This window comes from Ciconia boyciana, chromosome 1, assembly GCF_034638445.1.
Source record: "Ciconia boyciana chromosome 1, ASM3463844v1, whole genome shotgun sequence".
NCBI lineage: Eukaryota > Metazoa > Chordata > Aves > Ciconiiformes > Ciconiidae > Ciconia > Ciconia boyciana.
In genome coordinates this window covers 114,439,355-114,466,407 of record NC_132934.1, presented here as the reverse complement: position 1 = coordinate 114,466,407, position 27,053 = coordinate 114,439,355, and the positions used below count along the sequence as shown (strand labels likewise).

At 39.9% G+C, this 27,053-nt stretch overlaps 1 protein-coding gene across 4 annotated transcripts in view; it reads left to right on the top strand.

The window, feature by feature from the left end:
* The window catches only part of APP (amyloid beta precursor protein), a 229,439-nt gene that overhangs the window by 117,449 nt on the left and 84,937 nt on the right, over positions 1–27,053 (top strand). For 2 of the 4 annotated variants that reach the window (XM_072844706.1, XM_072844699.1), the window contains exons 6-7: positions 14,273–14,475; positions 24,801–24,968. In XM_072844706.1, coding sequence (XP_072700807.1) covers positions 14,273–14,475; positions 24,801–24,968 — 371 coding nt within the window. The remainder of the gene's footprint in view (positions 1–14,272; positions 14,476–24,800; positions 24,969–27,053) is intronic. The other 2 variants (XM_072844722.1, XM_072844715.1) reach the window with 1 other exon arrangement.

Here is a 27,053-nt window from a genome sequence, read left to right as displayed (position 1 = left end):
TTGAAATTGCGTCATGTCATGCTCATCCTGAAATAGCATATAACTCTGAGAGGTCAGGAGCACATTTCAGCAGTGGCATTCCTTGCTGTTATCCACACCTTTAATTAAAACTTACCTTGAAGACTGCCTGAGGGACAGCCAGATGCAGGTCCTGGCTTTCAGTATAGCTGCAGAGCTCTCCCTGCATAGCTACAACTTAGTCAAGTGACCTGCAAGTTCTGGCTGCCCTTGAGGCTCGGCACAGCCTTGTGGACCTCCTGCCTGTACCTGGGCGCTTGCTAGAAGCTTTGGCGTCCTTGGTGTCCAAGGTTGAACATCTTTAGGAGTTATAGCCTAGCTGGAAACTTCCAGGTTTTCTCTGTCTACATCTGTGTCGTATGTGCCTCTCCATCTTTCTGTCACTGTGCATGAGACCTCCCAGGCTTTCCTTCCCACTGGGGAAACAGGCTGCTGTCATTTTCCTTCTTTCACAGCGGGGAAACTGAGGCACAATTAAGTCTCACTGTTGAGGGTTCTATGGAGAGCTTTTATTTAAGTCCCGTGGCTCAGGAGCAGAAGATAGTGCCTTAACTTCAGCCAAGTCTCATTTTTCTAGACAATCTAAATATATTTTCAAGGTCCAAAATAGGAGATTCACTTTCTCATTGTTTTTCCTTCAGCAGGTTAGGCCAAATTAGTTTTGTCTGTTCGGTGTATAAAATGTATGTTCAGGCTGATGTAATGATTGGATAGCATTGTAAATGTCACATTGTAGGGAGTAGTGTATTTTATAAGGGTTTGTTTTACAGTTTCTCATAAACTTCTGTCAAGCAAAGTTTTATGGTTTGTTCATACTTGCCATTAGGATAGTTAATACAGTAGGTTTTTTACTACAATAAATGATCCAAAAGGGCACAGTCCACTTTGTGCTGATAATTAGGCATCTGTGAAGTAAAACTAAAATAAATTTGTGCTATATAGCATGGTAATCATGTTTTTGTCTGATTTTGTAACCCTGTACCAGACTGAGCTTAAGGATGAATGCTTATCTCCCAGGTGCTGCAAAAAAGTAGTTAAAGTGCTGTATCCTTTTTGACTCCATAAAGAGCTTTTTTTTTTTTTGTCAATGGTATCTGGAAAAATTTACTTTTTTCTTAATTGCCTCCTGCAACTCTAATCCAAGAAATCCTGAAAGGCTTTTAAAACTTGTCAATTTTTTCTAATGGTAAAAACAGCATTGTATATGTGCCTGTTATGCTGAATTGTTTCCAGGTGAGACCCTATGCTTCTAATTATCAGTCTTGTTCTAGCATTTGGGGAAGAGGAGTCACAGGGACCTGACAGAATATCTTTGCTGAGTAATTTGTTAGAGATCCTCACTTGACATGGAGGAAGTGTACATTTAATTTCTTTCACTTTCTAGCTCTTTTTATGTCTTTATCTATGACTTAAGTGGTACAGAAATGTCAACACACATTTTATCTAGTGTCTTCCCTTCAGAAATGTCTGCGAGTTAACCTCAGCATCAAATCAGTTACAATCAAAATTCCCCAGAGTGCTGTCATGAAATCAGGCTGTCACAAGGTGTGTTTAAATTGGCCACGGTCATATAGTGCCCTGACCTGATATAACAACACACAGAGTCCTCGTGGTATGTCACCCTACTGCCTTGACACAAAGTAGGCAGACAGGCAATTAGGATGTCTGCCTGTGGCACATGTTTTTGAAAAATGCCTAAGTTTAAATAGTGACACATAAGCAAGTAAATTTAGTACTATACAAGGGTTAAGTATAAGAATTTTAAAAGTCAAATTTAATGGGGTTTAGTCATTTCTATACTTGGTAAATTCTCTTTCCTTTTGCAAGTGTAGCTTTGACTAGCTAGCGCTTAATTCCCTTTGTTTGGGTCTCTGCATGCCAGAGCTGTGGGAGATTTAATGCAGGCAAGAGTCATGAAGCTGTTGATGTTTTAATTGCGAACGCAGGTGAAAGCAGGTAAATGCTACAAGTGGCGTGGCCATTCCTTAGTGTTTTATACGCTTGCGGTGTTCATCAACATGGACTATCCAAAACATGAAATCCTCTTGCCCCGTTTCTCCCCATTACATCTCCCTGTGTCCCTCTCACCCTTCTTTTTCCCCCTGCTCATCTCTTCATCCACCCCTAGAAAATGTATTTGGAAATACAGCATGAAAGAGCAGCCTTTAGGGGATTGTTTGACCTGGGCATATGTCTGGCCATTGCATATTAACTGGTCAGGAAGATTAAGAAAAAGTAACCAAAATGCTCTAATCTTCCTTATCTATTGCTCTGGTGGGTACTTTATTCTCTTTGGCATTTGAACTACAGCTGGAAGAAACAAACATGGCTTGAACATGAAGAAAAAAATTGGCAAAGCTAGGAGGATTAAGGTGGTGGTGTTGATATGCATTGCCTCCTCCCATTTCAAAGAGAGGTTTCTGTGTTGCGTCCCCAGAGAGCCTTAATGGACAGACTTTCAACCCTACCTGTTGTGTTGGCCGCCAGCAGCTGGGTGTCCTTCATTTAAGTCCCCCTGCAGGGAGGCTGTCTTCTGACACCTGGAGTAAACCCCTGCTGTGGCCATGTGGACCCTGGGGTGTCAGAGTCACCATGCGGTGGGGAACTGCCACATGCCTGAGGAAGAGTCAGGCCCTGAACAGTGTCTGGATATAGAGCGTTGTTGATGCAGAAACTGGCGGGGCGCAGATCTTTCCGAGATTCTTACTACTTCTTAAATCCTTAGATTTCTACCTGTTTCTTCATACTTTTATCTAGTATGTAGTGACATTGTGTTTCTTGACCATTCTTCCCTCCTCCTTCTCTCCCACTGTTCTTACTGTTAATCGTGTCTTGCAGCATTGAGTCAAAGATTTGAGGCTTAATTGGAAGTCCAGCTCTGAGCCCAAAAGATTTGTCTGAAGAACATAGAAATGGGATATCTGGAGTCCTTTTGAGGTTTATGCTATTCTAAAGCTAAAAACGTGTTATTGATCAAGAAAAAGGAAGGTGCCGAGGCTAAATTCTTCATTGGAAACACGCTCACTGGAGGAAAAAGAAAATTAACTTTTTGTCTCTGAGTGTTCATCTGTTTTCAAGCCATCTTGTCACTCATGTTAAAACAAACAACAAGTTCTCCTTGATGTAAGCTTTTTCATTAGATTGGAAAGTCAGTTTCTAAAATTTCAGGGAGAAGTGCTCCAGTGGGAATCTCCTAAATGATTCTTTAAAAAACCAAAACATTAAAAAAAAAAATCCACCCCCTACTCCCCAAGCACTTGAGCCAGCAAAGCTGAACCAGGCATGAAGCTGGATGAAGGGTATGTACTGCCGATTCTGACTTAGAAACAGGAAATTACTTGCATTTGGATGGATAAAGAGATTTCCCTTTTTCCACACTGTGCAGACTGAGCTGTAGGCTGTTCATATCCCTGAAATTTAAGGAAAACTGAACCTTGTGCCAGCAGTGGTATGCCTATTGCAGTGGTTCGGTCTGCTTGGTGGGGAGCTCAGTCGTCCGTGAGATAAGAGCAGGGAGGGATGCAGCCAGAGGCAGCGTTCTCATCAGCTGTCCTGATACAAATTGTTCCAAATTGGGTGTAAGTGCCCTAAAATGAACACTAGGAATTACGAACTTGCTTAGTTTTTCTTGCTTTTTTCCCCTCCTCTGAAGTTTGCCGTCAGTATAGGTTAATGCCAGTTATTGAAATAGGTGAATTTTGCACTACATGAATTGTCCATCACTAAATCAGTATTTTAGAGAAACTGAATTAATTTGGGGAGGTAGTGTGGAAGGTGTTCTGATTTTTGCAAGATAATATTTCAACTAATTGGTCAGAAGTTCATATCTTTTTGATTTTTTGTAGCAGAACTGTTAGCAGCTGAAATAGAAAAATAAGCTTTTTACCTCTTCTAAAACTTTGTTAATGGTACAGCTTATCTAAGAACTTCTGTGTTTTTATAAGTATTTTAATGATAAAACCTAATTGCTTTTCTTTATAAATTAAACTAAGGCATCACAAAATTGTAGGCATAATGTTACTGCTTATGTTGAATAACTCTAAGTATTTTGTCCTATTTGCATATTTTATATGCTATTAGCATATTCTGTGTCTCCCGTTCTTACATTAACTGGGTTTGTCTCTCATGTTGGCTGTTAATATTTGGGTAGTTCATGATACATTTTTAGTAACATTTTTTTTCCTTTTTAACGTGGAGGTTGTTAAAATAAAATTCAAAAAGCATAGAAACACCAGAGCATTAAGGACTCTAGAAAGACTGGTAAGTGTTGGATTTCTTCTTAGGACAAGTACAGTTAGAATGGAATTGATGAAACAGTGCATTGCTTTGAGAGGTAATTACAGTGATGCTGAGCTAGCAAATCCAATCACCATTTGAGTGTAAAGCATTAAGTGAAGTGATGGATGAGGCTATGGGTGGAGAGAATTAATCTAATTGAGGAAGTGATGAGTAGAAGATAGCCAGGCTTTCATGACCCCTGATGAAAGCAGTTTGCTAGCTGTGCAGGCTACCTATATGACTTAAGTGAATGTTGAGCTTGTTTCAGGAGGCTAATGGCATCAAACTTGCACATTTAGTAGAACGTTGACTTGCAGAGGATTACGATTTTTTGACCTCACAAAACAGAGCCATCAGCTGCTGTGTTTTCCTGAAGTAATGGCAAAAATTTAATAAGCAAAAATTTCAAGTTGTCACTTGTAATGACTTGTGATGACTGAAATGTGGGTGAGAAAGGTGCCCTATATATGTTCATGTAGTAATCAACTCAAGAAATCCTTCTGATATGTCTGTGAGATGTTCTGAGAAGTTCTTGGGACATTGTGATATATACCACCCCATTTCAAGCGCTGTACTATTTATAATGCATGAAAAAAATAGGAAGTGAGAAATTTACAGCTGGGTTTTTCAACACGTAGTGTCGCACCAGCATGACTGTGTGCTGGTAAATGCATAGCTGGATATCCTTCCATAAAGTTGTCCAGCAGTTCCTGCTCTATTTTACCTTTCAGTGATATTTGTGGTCTGTACTAGAAATAAGAGCTCAGCGTTGGGGTGTTTGTGGAAATTTAAGAATTCCACCTCTTGTGAGGCTGTGCTATTAACAGCACAGTGTAGTAAAGTATTTTCTGTAGTAAGTACTTTTTTTTCCTTTGCCTTGTAACAAAGGCTACACACTTTGGATGAAATACATGGATGAAACAGCAAAAACATATAAGGGGTGTTTTTTCCTGACAGAAAAGGTTTCTGATCTTGAATGCAAATGTTTTGGCTTTCGTTACATGATGACAACCCATTTCTTCACATGGGCTCTCTATTTTGATCACTGCTGAGGAAAAAATAACACTCAAATTGTGACCTGAGCGAAGAAGAGGAGGTTAAAACAGTAAAATGTTGACCTGAAGAACTGGATCTGTGCTTGCTTCTGCCATGAAAGTCTTCTACTAGGCTTGGCATGCCGTGGCCACCATAAAAAGCTTGGTACAAAAGGTGCCGCTTTTTCTTCTGGCTGCATGGGTGGAGATAATCTGCTCTGGAGAAGTCCTTGCCTCTTGCAGCTGCTGGTGGTGGCAGCTGTATTTAAAAAGTTTAAGATGGCACATTCTCTGAAAAATGTTATTCAGTGTCTTAAATTGAACATCCAGAGTTATTAAATGCTTCTGGTATTTTTCGTTTGCTTTCCCAATTGTAAAACAAAGTTATTCTTCCAGTTTTACCATGTCGTCATTGTGTGAGTGTACCAAGATGATGAATTCCACAAACAGGGCAAGTATTTGGTTACAGAGTTCACAGTGTCTGCCTCAGATAAGCTGTAGGATAGCAGTTGGACAAAGAGACACTGAATAGTCCATTCTGAGTACGGCAGAAGTTTTGTGGAAACAAACGTGTTGTAACAGATCCAGATTTTTCTGCTGATTCTCGGGCTGGCTGAAATAAGGCTCCGCAGGTGACCTTCACTCTGCCCTCTTCCAGCACATTCAGTTTTAATGCATTTTTGATGTCAGGGTTTTGAATTTAATATTTATTCAGTGTCATCAGGCTCACAGAGCCTGATTTTGTGTGTTTGCAGATGTGTTTACTTTTCTAGTTTTTAAGTTTCTCTTTAGCAAAAACAAAGTGAGAAAGAATATGGGTTAAATATATTATTACTGTGTCCTTCTCTAAAAATGGCATAATTCTTGCTGAATCCTCCATCTTCCAAAGGAAACTGTCAGAACAGTAACACCAGCAAAGGTTTTGTTTCAGAGCGAAAACTAGGTGAGTTTTGAAAACGTATTCTTGCATATCAGTCAACAGGTACCTTCTGCAAATGCACAAGATCAAATGTTACGTGCTACCTTGTACACCCATCTTTTTAAGCAGGTCAGCTGTGGAAAGAAATTTCTAACAGTATCAAGTATACCGTCTTGTTTAATTATGGGGAAAAAGATAAATGTATCTGTCAGAGGCAGTAGCGCAAGGAATGTGTGTTTTATTTTTTATAAATGTTCTATTTAAAAATTAGATTAAAAGATTTGTAGTGCAACTCTTCTTGTTTTCTATCAAACTTAATGAAACCAGGCACATTTTTGGTATCGTCTTTGTATAAAATGTTTAAAAAAATACAGTAAAAGGAGAGAGACAGTCTGAAGCACATAATTCAGTTGTTTGATAAGGTCTAAGAACTCAAAAGCAGCCTATATGTCACCTCTTGAAATAGCTTATTTCTTTTTTTTTTCTATTAGGAAATGTGAAAATAAACATAATTGCAACCTCTTCAGTAAAGGAAAACAAAAAGGAAAATAATTAGAAGTGACAAAATGAATGTCTGAAAAATGGTAGGCAATATGAATTGCTCACCCTGACTTGCTGTGCAGTGGAAAGTGCCCATCTGAGTTGTTAAAAGTTATAACTGTCTCTTCATAGGTGTTTATATGTGTCCAAATATCACATTGGTGGTTCTTGTTGTGAGATACCCGATTTACTAACCTAGTATAATTCAACCCTAATGAAAATAACCAAGGCCGTTTTTAAGCAGTTTGGGCTTTTGTGGTCACTTAACAGACAGACCAGAAACATTATTGCTGAGGTACCTTGTGGGTCAGACTTTCAGTTCTGTAAATCACTGTCATTTTCTGGACTTTGATGCCAATCAGCCATTTAAAAGATCAGTTACATAGACTGGAAGTCTGGCATAACCCTTTTCTTTCCTGGCTCTGTATCACAGACTGCAGTGCAGTCTCACAGCTGCAGTGCAGTTTAATTCTTGCCCTGCTGTCTGTTCCCACCTCCACCATACTTCAGGAAAATAGACCTTTTTGGTATAACTCCTTACTCCTAGACTTTAAAGGTGAGTGCTGAAATCTTCGTTTCACACTTGGCTTTGACTTCCTTTGTTCTTCCCCATGTAAAATTACTTTGGTAGTTCTTGTTGAAATTTACTACCTAGATACTGAGTTTCACAGAGTTAGTATACTCAACTTAGCTTTGAAGTCAGCTAGTGTACCAAAGCTAAAGTTAAATAACAGAAGGTACAGTGAAGTGAGTGCTCATGTGCCAAAGTGCACTGTTGGCTTAATTTTTAGCTTTAAGTAGTTCCTGTGCTGACTCATATGTTTAATTAGCAACACCATTCAGAGGAGTGCAGTGGTGGGATCCAGCCTGGTTCCTGAGAAATCTCGTCCATCGGTCAGAAGAACTTCTTCTAGCATGCAAGATTTGGAAAAATGTTAGGTGGAAAATACCCAGGCTTCTGATGTGCAAGTTTGTTGAGGGAGAATTTGGTTCCTTGCCTGTTAGCTTTCTGATTTGCATTTAACCAAAAGCGTGGTAATTAGGCCATCTCAAATGCACTCATCTTCTTGTTTGGGCTCCAAGCATGTGTCCTACTTTTGTAATTTGCTTTGTGTTTCTGTTTTGCCTTTTCTTTTAAGGCATTAACTCTTAAGGCATGTAGAGGTTCACAGCTGGGTCTGTCCATTTCCACTCCCACACTTAAAGGACTTTGTGCTCTGGAGCTTTCCTGTACACGGGGATAAATATGTATCTGTGCTCATTGTTAATCTTCTGCTGGAAGCAAGGCTAGACCCAGTCTGAATACTTGACATTCCAGTCCCATCACATGTTTCCTGGAGTTCATCTGGGGGAGCTGTAGAGGCTATAGAGGGGTTGGGGTTTTCATGCTTTTGGGAACCTGAAGCACAAGATGCTGGAAACTGGGATGATGGCACCTGCAGTACTAAAGGTTATGGATGCATAAATTACCATCAGCTTGGCCTGTTAGGCTGAAAGAGTACAGACTGCAGGTTACATGCAGCAATTGCTTCTCCTATGTTAATTCCCACAGCTGTCTAGAGCCAACATATATGGCCTTGCTTTCTGTAGGCAGACGGCGGCTTGCTGCTGCTGCTGATTTGGTTCCTCTCCTGGAATTAGCTTTCCCCCAGCTATTTGCTCAGGCTTGGTGGCTGGTAAAAAACATAGTCCAGATGGAATCTATTTGCAATAAAATATAGTTGCAAAGGGTAGTGAATGCTAATCTTTCCAGATATCAAAACATCTGTCTTGAACACCTTTTCATTCTTTTTCACTCACTGACGGAGTATGTGTTTTTGTTCAAGTTACTTGGCAAAATCATGGTTTAAATACATGCAAACGGATGAGCGTTTATTGCAGACAAACATGAGCCACTTCCCAAAACTAGTGATTAGTCCGTAGTTATTTGTTACCCTAAATTGAAGGCTTTGCCATGTTTTTGTTTGAAGTTAATAGTTGCAGACAGAAACCTCTTCTTAAAACATAGCTTATGCTGCAGCTCCATGAGTTCTGAAACACTGTTAGAAAGAAAACTCACCGTTCTTGTCATCTGTGTTCTGCCTCTGTCCATGTTGCAGGTTACTGGAATACGGAAGTAAAACTTTTATTTACTAATGTTTTCTTATTTCTTGAACAGCAAGAGGTAGCATAGTTCACTTTCCTTCACTTTCCTTTGCCTTTCCTTTAGTTTTATCTTCACAAAGTAACAGGACGGTGCATGCTTCTGACTGAAGTGAATAAATAATACATTGGTGCCGGCTCTTACTGCAGTGATGGCCTGAGAAGAGGAAGTTATTAGATACACATTACAGATCCATGGTTTAAACATTGTCTGTAATGATGTGCTTGGGTGCATACTAGCAGGAGCTGTACAGTGGCATGTGTTTTAAAACCAGAAATATGTCCATTGGAGTCATCCATATGTTTCTAGTGGACTCAGTGGAACGGATTACCTCTTAAGGCTGCCTGAAACCCCAGTGTGTCTGCGGCATCGGAAATAGAGCTGAAACCACCAAACTTCAAATACCCCATTTCACCACATACAGGAGTGTGGATGATTTGTATTAATGACCCAGTGTGCTACTTGGATGCTCAAGAAAAGCATAATTTCCATGATAGGGAGAATGGATTTTAATACCCCATATGTGAGGAGGTTGAAGTGGAAGGTTCAAAGCCGTGATGACCTCTGTGTCTACCTTGAAAGAAAAGTGCCGGCCCTCCTTGCCAAAAGTTTCCACTGACAGGAGATTGAGATATACTAATGTTGGGGGGGTTGCAAGTATTTTCGTGGCTGCATTCAAGCCTAACAGTTTACCTCCGTTGTTTACTGCTGAACTGTTAAATTCCGATGATGATAATGTGGCTTTACAAATATGTGAACTTACCAGTGTATCAAGTAATTTTTTTTGAGCAGCCTTTGAAAAATCCTGTCACCAGCACCACTAAGCTAAGGTAAAATATCAACAATTTCTTGTAAACGACACACTGCAGTCTGTGGTGCTAATAAAACCCTGGCTGGGACGGTATCAAGGGAATATAGAGAAAAAGCTGTCAAGGTATTGTGGTTCCAGGAGAAACAAGACTGAGTCATACTTGTTTACCAAAGAAGGTAAAATGTAATAATAATACCAGGAAGTAAGCACACCTGGTATTATTACTAAATGAAACTCCAAGACTTCTGAGAACAATACCAGTATCCACATTAATTTGGTAGTAAACCTTTGCTTGAAAATGGTGGATTTAAAGTGATTACTGTGATGAAAGGTGTGCAAAGACATGCTGTCTGGGAAACAGCACCGTGGTGGTGCTAACTGAGAAATGTGAATGGTACCAGAGCATTTAGCATGACAGGGAGAAACGGCTCTACACGCTGTGCAGGAGGGAGGGTTTTGTCTCTGCCTGAAAAGTTGATGCTTTATTCCAAATGTTGAAGTATAAGTTCATTCCCTTCTCTGTTGTTCTGTATTGTCCTTCTCGCATGCATGCTCTTTGAAGAAAAGCCAGGATAGTAACAGTGGTTAAATCCAAGGAAACAAAACCAAGCATAGTTTTTCATGTTTCTTACAAGGTGTAGTACCTTTTCTAATACTAAGACCGTGTGAAGTCCACCCACTGTCTTTGTTTGCAACAGAAGCACATCAAGATATAGCATTGTTTATATTAAATGTGTATCTTCAAGCAGGAGGCTTTAAGTCTGATTGCTGAAAAATACTGGGGGATCTCCTTCCCCTGGCTCCTGCGGAATGCTGCTGAGGGGCTGCACAGTATTGTTGCTTTTCTCACATCTTTCATAACCGGGGCCTCCGAGAAGGTGTGATCATCTTCTGTTTGCACTGCCGAGCGTGGTTACTGTGTTTGACTCTTAAGAGTGTGTGACTTAGTGGGTAGCCTTGATATCTAATGTGAAACTGTTGCTGCTGTTACTGTTAGGCCTTGCTAGGGTACGTCCCTGCCTGTTGGGGATTCGTGCTGTTTGGTCTGTGATACTGTGCAGTATGAGCATGACTAAACCACCAGAATAATGCCAGTCCAGTTAGTTTCTAGTATTTGCACTTCATTCAAGAAGAAACTTGTTAAGAGAGTATAAAGCACTTCATCTCCCCAATCCTCTTCTCTTTGGAAGACAGTACTAATAGGGGAGTAGACTAACTCATCTTTGTATAAATAAAAATAAAATAAAGTAGACAGCTGGGAAAATAATTACTTTTAGAGAAAGCCTGGAGTGCTTCTTTAGAACCTGAGTGTAGCTTCACACTTCCGTAAAATGAGAGTTTTTAAAACCTGATAAGTAGGGAAATGACCTTCTAAAGCTCAATTTCAGGCATCTTAATTCTGTAAGTATATAGCAAGGTTCTCACTTCCATTTAGGTATCTAAATCTAAGGCAAAACCACGTCTATTTTCATTGTTCCTTTTTCTTGAAACTTACAATAAAATATAATCCTGTGAAATACTACTCTTGTGATTGAGTCTTGCAGAAGATGTTGCAAGCAGAAATAGGATTTTTCTAGGAGTGATCAAAATAGTAGAAGGAATATTCCAGTACATTTTTGTGCAAGCTTTTTAGAATATTTTCAGGAGCCTGGCCCCATAAACTGTTGTAGTCTTCCATCACTTCTGGCTTTTTTTTACCTTCTCGGATGTCTGGTTTTTCAGCAGGCCATAAAGGGGATGCAGGTAGCGGCTACCCTTAAGCATTTACTTCTGGTAGGTTACTGGAGAGGAAACAAGGGTGCACTGTAATCATGGGCATAGCCAACCAATACACACAGAGAATTGTCTTCTTTCATCCTGCCTCCTTCACCATCACACCCCCTAAAAAAGAAAACAAAAAAGAAAGGGGGGGGGGAGAAGCTTGGCCTTGATGCTGAGAATTTCCCAGCAAAATGCTGTGGACTGACATAGCTGAGTTGATTGCTTTTGTGTAGCTAAAAACAGATGGATATTGGGTGCACGCATACAAATTATTTTTGAAATGGCTTTCCATGTGACTAATTGACTTTCCTTAGTTTGTTTCATTAGGTTGTTTTTGTTGTCCTTTTTTAACTTTATGAGCTTGCCAATATCTGAGAGTGATCATTCATGTGAAAGGAAGAGGAAAAGTAATTGCACTTTTTTTTAAAGCATGCTGTGTTTGTAGCTTAGGTGAGAGAAAGACAGAGAGCAGCTGTCTTTAATGTTGAAAGGCATATGGTGTCTGATGCTCTTGATCAAAATCTGCATGTCTTATACTCATCATGCCTAGTTTAAATGTCTGTAGCTAGCCAAGACGAGAAGCCCCTTAACCTGGAGATCAGAAACAGATACTGTAGTTATAAAACCACCTCAGTCTTGCAGTTGAAAGGTAATGGTGTACTTATAGCATTTATTTCATGCTCATAAAAAGGTGAAATGCTTGGTAAGAAAAATAAAAACAAGAAATCTATTGTTCAGAAAGGATTTACTAGAAACAAAGTAGAAAATTTTGGACATACTGAAATTAGAAGGGCAGGGGAAAAACCACACAGTGGAGATGATGACATTTCTAAGTCAGTTCTTTGAAATTAAGACAAGAACCCAGTGGTTTTGTGCCCCTTTTTCAGTCTTTCTCCCTTATTCAGGAGCCTGAATAAGGGAAACAGGTCATCCCTTATTCAGACTCCTCTGCAAGTTAGCTGTTACCACATCCATTTGTATAACCTACCTGGACTTGAAAGTTTCATTATTACTTTGTCTCCCTTGTGTTTCTGGAGGCCAAATATTCTGGGGAGAAAAGAGCAGGAGATTCATTCTTGTTTGTATAGAGACTTAACTTTCTCCTAGTAGAGTCAGGCTTGTGGCATACAAGATTTTTATCAATAAATTTTTTAACTTCTTAACACCCTATGAAGAAAGATCATACTGTCCTCCTTTTTGCTCTGAGTTCACTTTCAAAATTGTAGTAGGCATCCTATTATAAAATGAAATATTGCAGACTTGGTGTCTGAAATGAGGTGAAGGAGAGAAGCTGCTAACTTCACATAAAAGGCTGTTCAAGCACGTGCGAAGCCATGAAAAAGGTGCAAAACCACTTGTGTATGAAGGTGACAAAAAGTCACTGCATGTTTGAATATTTAAAGATCATTTACTCATTAGTAGTGAATTTCAAGTAGAAGATCAGATTAACAAACCTGAGACCTTGCCACAGCTGGGCACTGACTTAGGAAGCCTTTCAAAAGCAACAGCAGCAGTAGCTGAGTGTACATTTTTTTGGCCTATTGCCTGTGTATCATTCAGAATTAAGAGTGATCCCAGAAAATTCTTGACATATTAAGCCACCAAATGCATTTGATAATCAACTGCAGTATTCCCTCCTATTGTCTAAGACTGATTAAATCCTGAGGATTTTAGGCAGCTATATGAATTTAAAGCACTATGATGGATAACAATGTTTAGCCCAATAGTTTGTGGTTTCTTTGTGAGCATAGGGGTGCTTGTATTGCCATCCCAATACACATCGGTACCATGGGTCTTATGGAGGCCTTACAGATCAGCTGTACAGCGGTGTTGGTAGTGCAGAGCATCTGAGCTGAACTTGCTGTGCTGAATGGCTGCACCCGTTGGCCGAGATGGCAGTCTCATCAGCAAAACCATGTGGCTTTCACCTCTCCGTCAGTGTGCTGTCACACAGAAGACCAAAACTGGGTCCTCCCCTTCTCTGGGTGTTAGATCCTGAAAGGCAATGTCATGGCCACTGTCTGCTTTAAGGTGCCAAAAGGAGATAAAACCTCAAAGATGAAAACTATCAACAGTCGGCTAAACATGAGTTGCAGCATCATGTGTCAACTGTCTGTATCCTGTCCTTTGTGAAAACAGACAGCTCTGTGCACAGTTCCTGTAGAAGTGGCTTTTCTGTTCATGACACTACTTTAACAACAGAACAAAAAACTCAGCAGTCAGTGTAGACAATTCCAGGTCATTTCAATACTTTGTAGTCCTCTGAACGGCATGCAAGTTAGTCTACAGCGAGCCTCTGAGTAAGGTGTCTCCTGGGTGAGAAAGTCTCGAGGAACTCACTCGTTTCCATGTCCATATGAACTGAATGCACTTTGAGCTAATTTGAGCTTCTTTCAAAATAAAAATTGATTTGTTGATGGCAGTGTGGAGCAAGCATGTTTGGAGTGTTATTTAGCTGTCAAAATATGGTATTGCTGATGGTGATTCTTTTTCCATTCCTGTGCAAAAGGAGGACCTCCAGTCTGGCATCTTGCTAGTTTTCTCACTGCATTGCTAATGTTGACTTTTTTGGTTTTTTAGCATTTCTGATTTCTTACTCATTGGGACGTTCCAGAGTCCCTGGTTCTTCCTTTTTTATTTAAAGGGGGGGAGGGAGATGGAGAAACAGGTAACTTCTTGTCCTTGTAGTGTTTCTGAATAAAATGTTGTCTCTTGTTATCTTGAAATCATTTTGTTGCTGACACATAATTATAATTTTCTTCATTTAGCGATGATAAGGTAGTAGAAGAACAACCAGAGGAAGATGAGGAGCTAACCGTTGTGGAAGATGAAGATGCTGATGACGATGATGATGATGGTGATGAAGTTGAAGAAGAGACAGAGGAAGAGTACGAGGAGGCAACTGAAAGAACTACCAGTATTGCAACCACTACCACCACAACTACAGAGTCTGTGGAAGAGGTGGTCAGAGGTAAATCCATGGGCATTTAGCTTGGGGCTGGACAATGATCCTGCTGCTTTGCATATTTGCCCTTTACGACAAAAAATGTTCCAAACAGCAAAATATCCTAAGTTGCAGCATTGTTATGCTTTGGCTTCTGTAATTTGCACGTTGAATCCCCTCCACTTTCCCTTTCCCATGGCAAATATTCTTTGGAGGTGTCTGTCTATGAAGTGTGGTTGTTGTGTACAATGTGGATGGAAGCAGAAAGGTTGGTTTTATTTTAAAGTAACATTAAATAAAATTTGACTGCCATATGTAGCAAATAACACAGGAAAAGTATGTGTGTGGGTTATCAGGTGCATGTGTTGCAGAAGGATAGGGAGTGTCAATTCAAAGCAGGAGGTAGCACTAGCTGGTTTGGTCTCTTATATTAACAGCAGTGATTAGTAATTTTGTGTGATTTCTGTTGGATACCTGTTTCCAATATTTCTCCATGAACTAGTAATTCACTAAAATTAGGTGAATTTAGAAATAACTATGCAGAAAAGTGAACCTAACTAATGAGTTGTATTTGGGGGGGGAGGGAATAGGAATGCATTGCCTAAAAAAGAAAACATGGAGTGAGAAAGAACTCTTCATTTCTAAAATCTGTTTTTCATGATATTTTCTAGTTAGTAACATAACTGCGTTTTAAACATTGAATTTTACCCTAGTCCATGGACAACATAGCAACATAATATTTTTAAATACCACATTTCTCCTACGATACATATTTGAATGAATTATCCTTATATTTCTGTTTTAATAAGTACAGTTCCATATGGTGTAAATCTTGGTAAGATAGATGCCGATTTTTCTACAGTGCTTACATCTTTACCAATAAGTGCTGGAGATGATGGCAGAAAATGAGATTAAAAGCTACAGCTGAAAAGAAAGGAGTTGGGACGTGCAGGAGGCAGAGGAAAAATGGCAGCAATTGGGGCGGTCTTGAAACAAGGCAAAAAACATCTGGCCTGGCTCCTTTCCTCTCCCCTTGCTTTCCCACCCCCTGCCTCTGGGGATGCTTGGGACTGAAGTGCCAGTGGAGTCCCCCATTTTGCATGTGGCAGCATCGTTTTCTCTTGAACTGTGGTGCTGATGTTTGGAAGAGCAGGTACGGAGCAGAGGGCTGCCGGCTACGATTCATCACACACGCCAGAGACAGAAGGGTGCCCAGGGGGTGCTTTGAAAAAAACAGAGTTAGTTCATTTAGGTTTTTCTGTTTGGTCTACGTGCAGATAAGCTCGCTAATCAAAAGTGCTAATGCTTCGCTAAAATCACTTGCAAATGTTTCTTTCTAAGGCTGGCAATGCAGTCTTGTGCGTTTCTGTCTTGTATAACTGCATTGAGTGTTTTGCTCAGTTATTGGAGACCCATTTCAGTGAGGAGGGGGTGGGAGGAGATTATGTTTAAATCTTTAAACCAATTAAATATATTTCCATATGTGAGCTTTCACCACCTGGGGATAAAACGCCCTGTTCTCGCTGGTAAATGAATATTGAGAGAGAGAAAAAAAAAGAACACTTGACTTTAATGGGATTTTGGATGAGTGGAAATGAGGACAAATTAGGTAGAGCGTGTTTCTTTACTGAGGCTGACATTTCAAAGAGGTTAAGATGTTTAGCCTTCAGGAAAATAGTGTGTAATAATACGAATGTAAAATACAAAAGAAATGAGGCAAACTATTGAAGCCACCTTTTAAAAATCCTTTAGAAATGTATACACTTGCTAGCTGACAATGAAACACTATTGTCCTGTTTTTCCCAAATCTAAAATTTCCCACCTTGGGTGACTATGAGTAAAATATGTGTTGCTGCAAGTGAGGTGAGTGCAATCTGTTACCAATACAAGTTTTCAGTGTAGTTCTGGCTCAGCCCTTCAGGCTTTCTGACCTCCAGCCATCCTGGGGCACAGAGGGTACAGAGACTGTTCCTGAGTGTGTGTAACTGATATCTGACAGAGCTGCGCTATGCAAAATGCTCGCTTCTTTGTACATGTAGAAGCATCCAAATAACTTAAAGCTTTGGCCCTTGCTTTTAATTCTCTTGCTGCACTTGAGAGAAAGCTTCCTACAGGGCCCCTCTCCTCCTGATGTGGCCAGCAGATCCAGCATAGGAACTTCTGTGGTGAGCATCTCCTGTTGTCTTGCTGTTGCAAACAGAAAAGTTTGCTGCTGACAGTGCAAATGAAAGAGGCCAAGGTACCTTGTAGACAATATACATATTAAGAAGTGGTCTATCCTATGGAGATACCTTGAAAGCCTTTCCAGATGAGGTTAAGTGTCGGAGCTTCGTTCTCATGGACATGAGCTCTGCTCAGGCTACTTTTCCCAAGCATTACTAAGTGCAGTTCATAAAACATGTCCTAGGATGCTTTTCACAGGCACTTTACAGCCAGTTTTATGTATGCTTTATGAAGCTGTAGCTAATATTATGTCATTAGTATTAAAGAGCACAGAGAGTGGGTTTGTCCAATTTGAGAGTTGCTTTTTGTATGTGAAATCAACAAAGAGCAACTGTTCTAAACCCATAAATTAGGATCTAATTGTGGGCTGGTACTGAGCCCTTTCTCCCCCAAATCAATGGAATGATTGCCGTCAACCATAAATAATTGAAAAGCATAAACGTAATGTTATACTTTAAAGACACTTGAGCTGTTGTAGAATCAATTTGTCAGGCAACTTTACTTCTATGCCTGTTTTAATGAATCGTGATCAAAATAGCAGTAGCAGAACTACTTGCAAACTTATTTCCAGTGAAAAGGAAGTTAGTCTTGCCTAGAGAATGGGAGAGGTCGTTGGCAGGAGGACAGTCTTTTCATTCAGTTTCTGCGGCAGCCACATTTTTATAAGCTATACCTTTTATTCAGAAATGTGAATGAATTTTTCCTAGCGCGGTACTTGCCAGTATTCACTTTCCTGCCTTTTGTGAAGGACCATCTCTACTTTCAGTTCATATGGAGTAGCGCAGCAAACCCAGTTTAAACTTTCAGATACGCTCTTGCTGGAGTTCAGATGTTAAATCCAGCCAATTGTGGGTCTGAGGTTGCAGGGATCCAAAGTGAGATTAATGTCAGGTTGACGTTTTTCACCTTTGGTCAATGGGAGATGTTATCACCGAATTTGTGCTGAAGAAAGTGGGGCTTGTTTAGGAAGCCCTGCAGGAAAACTTTGGCTCTTGACTTTTGTCTCTATATGGAGCAAGGCAGGTGACTGTGCTGGCCAGGATTTAAGCAAGGGAGCGGTTTGATTTCTGCTGTCATCGTCACAGCATCTCAGGTGTTGCAGAGCTGCTCCGAAGGCATCCAGGCTCCAGGTGATTCTTCCAGCGTGTGACTGAAGCAAGCGGGAGTGCTGCTCCCCTGTCACGTGCAATTGTTTGTGATTTCGTTTCTGCTCTTCTTCAGCACAGTAGGTGACAAGAAAAATCAGTGTCTCTTGGCGTACAACAAAGAATAAGCAATTTCAGCTTAGTGCTTCCTGTCAACGTAGCAGTCAGTCAGGTCTCATTTAAAGGAGAGCAGCAGGGTCAGCGCAGCAGCCTGGCAGAAAACACTTGGCAGCTTCTTCGCATACCTATCAGCAGATGCGGGGCATTAAGCAGCATAAGCTTGACCTGCCTCCTCTAGTGTATAATGTTGCCCTTTAGCAATTGGTTTTGCTTTCTCTAATTCAGCGGGATTTCTTTAAACAGTTAGGAAAGAATTTAAGCAGTGCTGCTTGATGTGACATTTTAACTGTGTTTACAAATCTGGAGTTGCAAGCGAGAGACTGTATGCTGGTTTCCTAGCAAGAGAAAAGTAGCCTGATATTTCTGTGGTAGGTCTTAGCTTTATTGATCTAGCATTGGGGTTTTTTTCTGAAGATTTTTATGTCTAAAAGACTTTAAATCCATTCAGTGACAGCTACCATCTATTCTAAGGCAAGGGAGGTTAACCCTGATTGCTAGACCTATCAGCTGTAAATTTTGAGATAATATTAGTAGCGTATGCTAGATTAATTGGGCTTTTTTTCACCCTCCATAGCTTTGCCCTACTTTCTTCTTTGAATGGTTATTATCTTTCTTTTAAAGTAATAGTTCCTTCTTCTTCATTTGCTTCAAGACTATGCAGTATGCTTTAGTTGGAAAGAGATAGTGTGTGGTTGTATTCCATATTAAGGAAACATCAATAGGTTGCTGTACGAATAGTACACATTATGATAACTCTACTGGGTTTTTTTGTTAGGAGATCTTAATTAAGAATGATAATCTAACCTATGAACAAGAGCTGATAAAATTAACCTGATGGATTTGCATTAAAATAACTGATAGCTTTTAATTAGCCATTATAATTAAACACAGCTATTCCACCATAATTTAATACTTCAAGATATGTTGCAATTGGAAGAAATCTTTTTTATGATCTAGTAATCTTGTTGACAGAAGCAATATATTATTACTATTTTGGGTCAAGGGCAAAAGTACTGAAATACTAAACACAGTAATAGTGTTGTTTTACGTAAGGTTGGAGGGTGGAGAGTGGTTTCATTTGGAATATATCCTGCCAGAAGAAATCCCCCAAGAATCTGTTTTGCTAGAGAAAATGCCATTTTACTATATTGAAGGAATAATTAATTGAATATTTTGTTTTGCTGTGTAAAAAGACTGGTATGCACTTTTGGACTAATCCTCATATTCACTGTTTTGCCATGTTAGTATAATCATGATGTTATGTGGAAATGATACCTTTTCTAAAATACACGTAAATTCATGACATTTTTATTGACCTACATTTAAAATCAGGCTGGGCTTTTTGCTGGGGTTCTGGCCATCAATAGTAACTATATGGCACCGTAGTTCAAAATGTAGTTGTGTTGTGCACAAGTAAATAGAAGATGTATTTTCATGTATTTGTTCCACTTCAGAATTGTAAGGCTTTGTATTCTAGCCAAGTATACAATTAAATTTTTTTTTTTATTCCAAATATCCCCCTCCAGTAGCTTAAGAATAAACATTAGAGAGAGGAATTCAATCTTAATTGCACAGGATGGAAATTACAGTTTTAGGGTATTTAACAGTTTTAGAAGAGCTGTTCTTCAGTATTGCATTTAGAAGTAATCATTTTGCTTTTTTCTTTTAACTTTCTCTGTAGAAAGTATTTTAGCAATTGTGTAGCTTGTGCACCAACTTTATTCCTAGTGTATGTGCCAGCTTCACAGCTGTCTTCTCCTAATTCCAGAAACCTCTTCTGAAATTAGCTTTTGTCTTTGAATACTTAAAGTAAAATTTGGCTGCCTCTTCTAACCGTATATTCAGAATGAGGAAGTTTTGTTTCAGTGAAATTATCTTTAAATATTCCCTTTTGATTAATTCATTGAGCAAAACAGTATTGTGCCTTTTTGGAACATGAACGGTATAAATAAAAGAAAAACAGAGTGTGTTTGCTCTTGTCTAATTTTTCTCAGCTAGTTAAAAAATGGAGACTAATATAGATACATGTGTATTAATATCCTCAAACTATAGCTCTCAGTTCCTGAAGACACAGAAGCCAAACTTACTCCAGTTGTAATATTATATATACTAGTGCATGCTAAAGTAGAGCATATGTCTCATGATACGTATTTGAGAGGTTTATTCCTTTGGCCTCTCTTGCATTAATCGATTACTCTGTTCTTTACAGAAATATAAATGGTAAAATATAATCTTGTGATCCCATATACTTAAGCAGCTAAGTGTTTTAGGTCCTTGTTTAAGACTTGTTCAGGTCCCGTGTGGTTATGATACAGAGTTTGAACTGACAGCAACACAGACAAAGCAAACACATAGCAGTGCTAGTGAGTTGGTTCATACCACCAGTATGATTTATTTGTATGCACTTGACAATATCCACATCAAACTTGAAGGGCTGGTAGTGTAGAAAGAGTCATCAATACAGTATTTTTTCCATTACTGTGGCTAAATTAAAGAACTTGTAATATTTACAAGTTCTGCTGTAGCATTAAGGTAAACTGTTTTTGCAGAGATGTAAACTAAACATAGGACCCAGCTTCCAAGACAGGTTGGAGCTGATAGTCTAACTCCTCCTGTTTCTCCTTTTTTTCTTAAATCTCTTCAAATTTAATTTGTGGTTTAATGCTTGGGACTGAGTGTGCCAGCATTTAAATGAGCTTAGTTCTCATCATCATGTAAATAAATTCAAATCTTGAAGAAAATACTGAGTAACCTTGATGTTTACAGCAATAGAAGTATGTAAATATAGCTTTAATATTTTTTTTTCCTCCATTAGAAGTTAAAATTTTATTTCAGATTCCTCAATTGAAAATGTTGGTGTTCACAGAGTAAGTGTTAGTCCCATGTGGAAAAAAAAGCATGCAGTTGAGGTTTTGAAATAAAGCAATTATAATTTCACTTTGATTTGAAATTGGTTTTCTTCAAGGAACAGAAAAAAACAATTTATATGGTAATGAAAAATTTTAAAATGCCATTCAGAACCATATTTTATATTTCCCTCTGTAAAAACTGATCATCAAAAGTATCTAAAATGTTTGCACATAAATTCTAATTAGCTCTACTTACACCATTTTGGTAAATGAGTGTTTATGGAAGTACTTTGTGTAAAGCCACTATAAATCAATGTCCACATACTTGAAGACTGTGTATTTCCTAGGGTGCTGAAGTCCGTGCTTTTCCAACAAACAATAACACAGTGCTGATGTTTAGTCTAACTGATTAGTTTTCAGTATATCACTTTAACTATTAATTTAAAAGCAAATCAGAAAGTTTTGCCGCAGTACTGTCCTTCAGGGAAGGATCTTCCTGCTTTGTTAAAAACAACTCTTTTTTTCATTGAGAGGCTGGAATAAGTGTAACAAGCTTGGAATGAGGAAAATTGAATTATAATTTCCTGATTATCTCAAATAATTTGCCGTATCTGAGGTTTCAGAGAAGGAAGGTACTACTGGCAACTTTAATCTTTGGTTTAGGGCACAGAGGAGATGTGAGAAATTTTACTATTGAAGAAGGATGGTTTGAAAACTGTAAGCAACTGAAAACAGAATTTAGACCGCTTACGAACTTGGGTTGTGGCAAAGGCTTGTCCTCTTTAATTTTATTCATTTTCATGAAGCCAAAGGCAAAAATGCATCTTTGGAGGGGGAAGAGTGAGCAAGTTCTTTAAACAAAGCAAAGCTCACTGTTAATGCTGTACTAGGTACAAATTATTTGTGGTATCAAGTAAAATTGAATTACACAGTGGCAAAAAGTAACTCATCTTTTAATCAGTTTTCAGCAACAAGATTAATATATGAAGCAAAGACAGCTTTTAATTTTTTGATGAATCATTTAGTAGCATATGCTGCCTGCCTGCTGCTAATGTCTGTGAAAATACCGTAGCTCATACATCATAGGCATTAATTGCTACACTCGGTAGCAGTGGAAGGGGAAATGGTATTTGGATTAATAGCCCAAGAAAACCTGTTGAATTTCCCATTTCTGCACTTCATTTCTCCATCTTCTCAGACGAGATGGTCCAGCTGAGGATCAAATGTGGTGGCTTTTTTCTGTAAGGACAAGTGATGGGGATATGGAGAGGCACGAGGAGGAGCAACTTGGCCCACCAACAGGAGTGATGGGAGCCAGGCATTGAAGCTGGTTTAAAAATGTACCTTCGCGCCAAAGCAGGGGTGAAGGAATGTTACTCTGAGCCCTCCACAAAGAGCAGGTGGTGGTGGACGGTGGTGGTGACACTGGGAAAGGGATGACAGCAGCGAGAGAAGTTTCCTAGACTGGACCAGCAACGCACTTCCCTCAAACAGAGCGGTCATGAAACAGTAACCCAGAGCATTTTTCCCCTCTTGTTTAATCTTCATTTAAGTCGTAAACTGTTTGCACAATAGACCACTTCTCTCTGTGATGAAATAATTACCATTTAGGTCCCACCAGTAGCAGTACAGTCGGCTGTACAGGCTGGAGGGAAGGATGTCCCTCCATTGCCCTGCACTGTCACCACCAGCCTCGTGGGAGATGACAGGTCAGGCAGGAGGCAGGTCCCTGGCCACAACACTGGGCTGCAGTGCTTCATGCTTGCTCTTTTTAATATGTTACCCTGTGGCTTCCTGAACACTTGCTCAAGTGCATCTTCATGTGTATAAATTACTTGAGTTTCCAAAGAGCCAATTCCTTATTATCACTGGCATCAGTTATTTGATGGCCAATTACCTTTGCTTTTGCACATGCAAAAAAAATCTCTGCTGCTATTTCTGTGAGAGAGGTACCTATAGGAAATTTCAGATTAAATCTGTGAACCATTCCCATCCTGATAACACTTAACAGTGCAAAATGAAATAAATCAGACTTTATAGCAGAACTAGTATTTTGAGGGAAACCTAGGAGGCGCTTACTGTGTGGGTAGAGGTCAGCCCACAGTCAACATTAACTAAGAAAGACTGAGTTGTTGAGACCTTTGTGTTTCTTGAAATGACATTTCCCGTCAGCAAAAATTCTCTTGATTATACCTGTCTCTTTAATGTCAAGAGTCACTATTCATTTTTAATTGACATGTGGCAGCTCTTCCAAGGCTGTGCAAAGTTAGCTTTGTGTGAAGATTTGACTGTATAATTGGATGGCGGGGCTGGATTTGATTTTAAAATAAATCAGAAGAAGCACTTGTATACTAAATGTGGTCTATAATTAATCCATACAGTAGTATACAATTAATTGTAATTAATGTGTTGTACAATTAAATATACTTATTTTGTTTTTTCTTAAAGTAAAAAAAGTAGTATTCCTTCACTCCCTGCTATTCCTTTCCCCCTAATTGCTTGGGATAGAATTGTGACGTTCTGTAGCACATCCTTGATGGTTGTAGATGCTTGGATCTGTTTCTCTTAGACCAAACGTATGCTCCCTAAAATTGGTTCTTGATATTATTTATAGATATGATATGTATAAATATGTTAAACACATGTAAAACTATACCTATATTATATATTTAAGCAAATGTAGGTATATACTGACTGCTGATGACAATTGGACATAAAATCTATTTTTAAATAGTGGTGCTCCTGGGGAAAGTGAAGTGATGGATCAGGACAGACTCTGAAAAGCGGGATTCTTTGTAGCCAACATCTGAGAGGTGATGAGCACGTGGGGGATTTTCAGTGCTAATGCACTGGTATTTCTTCATACCTTTCAACCCTTAGGGATCTACCTTCCACAAAATTCAAATACATGCAGAGAATTTAGAAGCCTCTAGTTGAATGTACCAGTTTGTCTGCCGATGCAGCGCGTGGGATGAAAGCAAATGAGGGACGTATTGGTGTTTAATGTTATGTAGGTTTGAAACAACTTACACAGCACGTTGAAAGATAAAAGTGGTTTTGTCTGTTTGGAACATTATTGGTAAAGGGCTATACGATTACATGTGTAATTGGCTGAATTCCAAATTGCAGGGAGAATTTACTTTGTTTTCCTTTGATTTGTGTGGTTTGGTTCTTCCATCAGGTTTTCATGTGTTGCAGGATGCAGCAGAGACTGTGGCAGCTCACAGTGAACACAAACAAAAACCATTTTAATTTTTTTGTGGTATCTGTATCTGTTCCCTGGGGATGAGGTTTCCTCCCCTGGATGGGTTAAAGCTGTGGCAGTAATTTTATATATGTGAGCCCTCAAACTATGAATCAAAAACCCTGTGCCGGGTGGCCTGCAAGAGGGAGTTTCTTCGGCAGTGACTATATATAAATAGGTGTCTGAAGATAATTTGTTTTCCTCTATAACTCATAAATATTTTGGTTTTGTTTTTTCTTTTGTATAAGCTAGGAAACCTTCTCAGTTTGGGCAGGGAGGGGGGTATATAGCTAAAAAAACAACAAGAAAAAACGTGGCTCCTTCTGCTTTCAGCTGTTCCCCTTCCTGACAGGTGCCGAGTGGGCTGCTTGGGCAGCAGTCTGCCTGGGGCCATCGGCAAACCTCGCGGAGAGCCGGTGGTTGTACCCCTCTGGCCTGGAAACAGACAAAACTTCACGCTTGTACCATTGCCACCATGCTGGAGCTCCTTTCAGGGCAGCACCCCTCAGTGTGTGCAGATAAAGTAGCTAAAAACCTAAAAGTATAGGCAGGCTAAGGAGACTTAGTGGCATGTATCTGAGTCAGTTCAAAATTTATCTTTGTTGGCTCTGGGATGGTTTTCCAGGGGAGGGTTTCCCGTTCCCTGAAACACCTCCTTGGTGCATCTCCTTCCTCGCTCGCATGCGTGGACATTGAGAGGCACCTAATTAAGAAACCAAGACAATACCATTTTCACACTAAACGTGGTTCCTCCGGGTCTCCTGTGACTAGAGGTGTGCTCTGAGCAAGCCGAGACGGGTCCCTGCCGCGCGATGATCTCCCGCTGGTACTTTGACGTGGCCGAAGGAAAGTGCGCGCCCTTCTTTTACGGCGGCTGTGGTGGGAACCGGAACAACTTTGACTCGGAGGAGTACTGCATGGCGGTCTGTGGCAGCGTCAGTAAGTGCCCCTCCACGCCTCTTCCCGCCACTCGGGAGCGGGCCTGGGCTCTCACTAACCCCCGGCCGCGGTCTGTCCAACGCCTCCGCTCACCGCTAGATCCTCATCAGCCTCTCGCTAACCCAGCATGGTAGTGGGCGACTTCTTGGTGCTGTAGACGGGGTCTGCAAGTAGGTAGCTAAAAGCCTAACACTTCCTTAGGCGAGGCCTTCGCACTCACCTTCTCTTAATTTTCTGTCAAAGCGTACTGACGTTTTGTGTGTCTCTGTGTGTGCTTGTACAATGCATGTGCAGGAAAAACCACAAACTGTAGGGAAGCCTCAGGTAAGTTTAAAAATAGCTCATAGGTTTTACAGTGGATTTTCATGTATTATTTCTGATCTTTTTTCATCAAAGCAACGTAAGCTCATTAAAATAACAATGTTCATTTCCAGATTTTTTTTTGTTTGTTTGGTTTTAGTTTGATTCAATACTTTGTGTGTGTTTGCAATGAAAGGGGAGAAATGACATTTGATTTTTTTAGGTTTCCCTGAGGGCTGCGATGCACGTGGATGTGAGTCACCTCCCACTTACTTTGTTTAACACATGATATATTTTAATGATCATTTTCCCTGAAGAAAGAGAGTTTGCACTGTGATTTTTGTTTTGAGAAGGTTGGCTTTCTTCATCACAGGGTATTGAAGCTGATGAATCAGAGACTGGATTTATCAGCTGGGTTTTGGTTCAGGAGCCTCTGGTATGCTCCCCTCCCATCTACCTTGCCAGCACATACTCTTGGGAGAGTATTGGCTGCCATTTACACCTGACACATTAAAGAGTGAGTACATATCTCACTGCCCTGCCTGATCACAGGGCATGGAGGAGCAGAACAGAAGCAGCACGTTAGGGCTCCTTTTAGTAAAATATTTTCCAAGCTGTGCCTAGGAATGTTTGCAGTAAGTAAGAGGCTTAAAAACGCACACAAACACATGCAGAGCCCTAGCAAGGTGTGCTCTGTGTGTTGTGGAGCAGAGGAGCTGACCTGTATTTTTTTGGAGCAGGAGCAAGAGCAGACAGGGAGGCAGGATTGCTGCTCTGGTGCTCTCGCTGCATTTCATCTCGGCATCTTTTAGAGCTGTTCATGGCAAAGCTTCATGGAGGGATGCGGAGAAAGTCTACCACAAGGCAAGTGAGGAGGATACCTCACAGACAGTGATCAGCTTCTGCAACAAGACAGAAGATAGAGTGAAGAGAGAGAAGAACTATGCAGTAGAGTGGAGTGAGGTCTACAAAACACTTGCTAAAAGAATGAAATTTTGAACCATTAAGTTCCTGTGTTAGGTAAGACATTTCCAGAGATGCAAAACATGGTTTGTCTCTGATTGCGTGCCCTATGACAGGCAAGAAAAACTGGGACTTTGTAATGAGTTAAATTAGGACAGTAGTAGGAAAAAAAAGAGAATTTTAAAGAAGAAATATTTATGCAATGAAAAATGCAGGGTATGCGATACTGACAAGTAGTTGATATTGTAGACATGGAAGGAGGAAAGAAAAGTAAACTGAAGATAGCTGGCTCATGCAGATTAGAGGCATAGAAAAAACACTGCAGTGAGATGTTGAACAATAAGCCTAGAAAAGCCACTTGAGCTCTTGTACATTTAGTTTCAGGTAGCCAAGATGAGGCTGTATTTATTCTTTACTGTGATGCCCAACAGAGAATTTGTAAAGGACGATTACCTTTTTCAGTCACACATGGGTGAGTATCATGTGTAAGTGGTGATTGGATCCCAGACAGGATGATGGCCACCAAAACTAATAATGGAAAACAGCTGAGAAGCTGAACCTTTTGCTACTTTGCATCTGGAAATAGTCTCAGTTAGCAAGGCAAGAATGACAGGACTGAACATGATTTACCTGCACAGAGCTTCGGATACTTGAGGCGTTTGCCTTGGTCTGTGTGAGACAAATGAGTCACTTACCTCTGATAGTACACCTCTTGTGACAGTACCTGTTGTTTTCCCCAGAAACTAAAAAAAAAAAAAAAAAAGGCGGGAGGGGCTTCATCCTTATGTTTAATGTCCAACAAGGTAGGATTAAATGAATAGC